This window comes from Colobus angolensis, unplaced genomic scaffold (assembly GCF_000951035.1).
Source record: "Colobus angolensis palliatus isolate OR3802 unplaced genomic scaffold, Cang.pa_1.0 Scaffold136, whole genome shotgun sequence".
Classification (NCBI taxonomy): domain Eukaryota; kingdom Metazoa; phylum Chordata; class Mammalia; order Primates; family Cercopithecidae; genus Colobus; species Colobus angolensis.
In genome coordinates this window covers 2,432,728-2,434,819 of record NW_012114444.1, presented here as the reverse complement: position 1 = coordinate 2,434,819, position 2,092 = coordinate 2,432,728, and the positions used below count along the sequence as shown (strand labels likewise).

The 2,092-nt window shown below is 54.5% G+C and overlaps 1 protein-coding gene across 2 annotated transcripts in view; it reads left to right on the top strand.

The window, feature by feature from the left end:
- MTG2 (mitochondrial ribosome-associated GTPase 2) overlaps positions 1 to 2,092 on the top strand; it is a 23,583-nt gene that overhangs the window by 18,201 nt on the left and 3,290 nt on the right. For both annotated transcript variants that reach the window (XM_011934490.1, XM_011934491.1), the window contains 3 exons: positions 334 to 449; positions 1,414 to 1,632; positions 1,785 to 1,923. In XM_011934490.1, the coding sequence (XP_011789880.1) occupies positions 334 to 449; positions 1,414 to 1,632; positions 1,785 to 1,923 (474 nt within the window). The remainder of the gene's footprint in view (positions 1 to 333; positions 450 to 1,413; positions 1,633 to 1,784; positions 1,924 to 2,092) is intronic.

Below are 2,092 nucleotides of genomic sequence, written 5' to 3'. Positions count from 1 at the left end.
TCTCAGTGTTGCTGCCAGCTGCTGGTTTTATTCACACTCACTCAGCACAGACGCAGAGCGAGCTGGGAATGAAGCGTTCACAACAAAATCATAGAATGTAACTACTTTAAAAAGTGAGAAATTTAAACATTTTCAGAAATGATAGCACTTTTTGAAGGAAAATAAGAATTTCACTTTAAAAAAAATGACACTGCTGGTTCTGTAACTTGTGCTGCAGCCTCACTCCTCGCTTCCATACATATTTTTAAGGTTCTTGAACTGGACCCAGAGACGTCAGCAATAGGCCGTGGTTGCCGTAACACAAAGGGACTGAGATTCTTGTTCTCGCTTTAGTTGACCAGCAAGTCAAGTCCCTGTCATCAGTCCTGTCGCGGTACCAGGGTTTCAGTGGAGAAGACGGCGGCAGTAAAAACTGCTTCGGGCGCAGTGGCGCCGTCCTCTACGTCCAGGTGAGCCGAGACTGCCAGAGCTGGCCCTGTCCCTGTTGTTCTGGATCATCCAGCTCCTGGGGGCCACTGTGTGACCCACGGGGCCCCTGTGACTTGACACCCACAGCCAGGAAGCAGCACAGTGGAAACAGAGGCTGGCAGACAGCGGGAAAGCAGCCCCGCCCCTCGAAGCAACCCCAGACGGGCATTTGTACCAGGGTCGCACCATGTGCGTGTCTAGTGAAAGACTCATGAAGTGATTCTCTTTTAAAAAGAGGGAGCCGGCCGGGCGCGGTGGCTCAAGCCTGTAATCCCAGCACTTCGGGAGGCCAAGGCGGGCGGATCACGAGGTCAGGAGATCGAGACCATCCTGGCTAACACGGTGAAACCCCGTCTCTACTAAAAATACAAAAAACTAGCCGGGCGAGGTGGCGGGCGCCTGTAGTCCCAGCTACTCCGGAGGCTGAGGCAGGAGAATGGCGTGAACCTGGGAGGCGGAGCTTGCAGTGAGCTGAGATCTGGCCACTGCACTCCAGCCTGGGCGACAGAGCGAGACTCCGTCTCAAAAAAAAAAAAAAGAGGGAGCCCCTGGCACGCACACTTCCTCTGCCTCTGGCCCCATGAGTCGCCCTCTGACTGAGGGAGGCCACTGGCACCAGCAGGCCTGCATCTCCTTTGTGAACTGAGTTCACTCTTCTCTTAGATTAGCTGTTTTCCGGTTGCTTCAGTTCACCCTAATGTTTTAGAAACACTATTTGAAAAAGCCCTTTGTGCAGTCAGAAGGGTGTGTACCCAGCCCCTTGAAACCTCTGGAGCTCTGGGACCTTTTCCTTGTACTCCGGAGCTGTTGGCAGAGGTGAGTGGCGCGGGCAGCCACCCGGCACAGTCCGCTCTTCTTTCCTTAGCACTTGCTTCAGGAATGGGTTAAGGCCACCTGTCCTCACTGCTCATAGAGCTCAGCTGATGAGGTTCTGCTGTTTCCCAGGTCCCCGTGGGCACGCTGGTGAAGGAGGGAGGCAGAGTCGTGGCCGACTTGTCTTGCGTGGGAGACGAGTACATCGCCGCACTGGGCGGGGCAGGAGGGAAAGGCAACCGCTTCTTCCTGGCCAACGACAACCGTGCCCCTGTGACCTGTACCCCTGGACAGCCAGGACAGCAGCGAGTTCTCCACCTAGAGCTCAAGACGGTGGCCCACGCCGGGATGGTAGGTGTCCCCACTGCCAACAGCATCTGCACACACTGAACTCTAGAAAATCCACTGTTCTCGATGGGGATTTGCCAGTGGCCTAGAAGAGAACAGCTGTGCGGCCCACCTTCTTCCCACCCGTACACTGCTGACTTCCCTCTTTCCCCCAGGTGGGATTTCCCAATGCCGGGAAGTCCTCACTGCTCCGGGCCGTTTCAAACGCCAGGCCCGCCGTGGCTTCCTACCCGTTCACCACCCTGAAGCCCCACGTCGGGATCGTCCGCTATGAAGGCCACCAACAAATAGCAGGTAGAACTTCCAGAATTCTCCCAAAGGTTACATTTAAATGACATAATTCAGAAAAATAATGATATAACTCTTAAATTTAGCTTTCTGTTTAAAATGTAGCATTGTTGACCGGGCGCGGTGGCTCATGCCTGTAATCCCAGCACTTTGGGAGGCCGAGGTGGGCGGATCA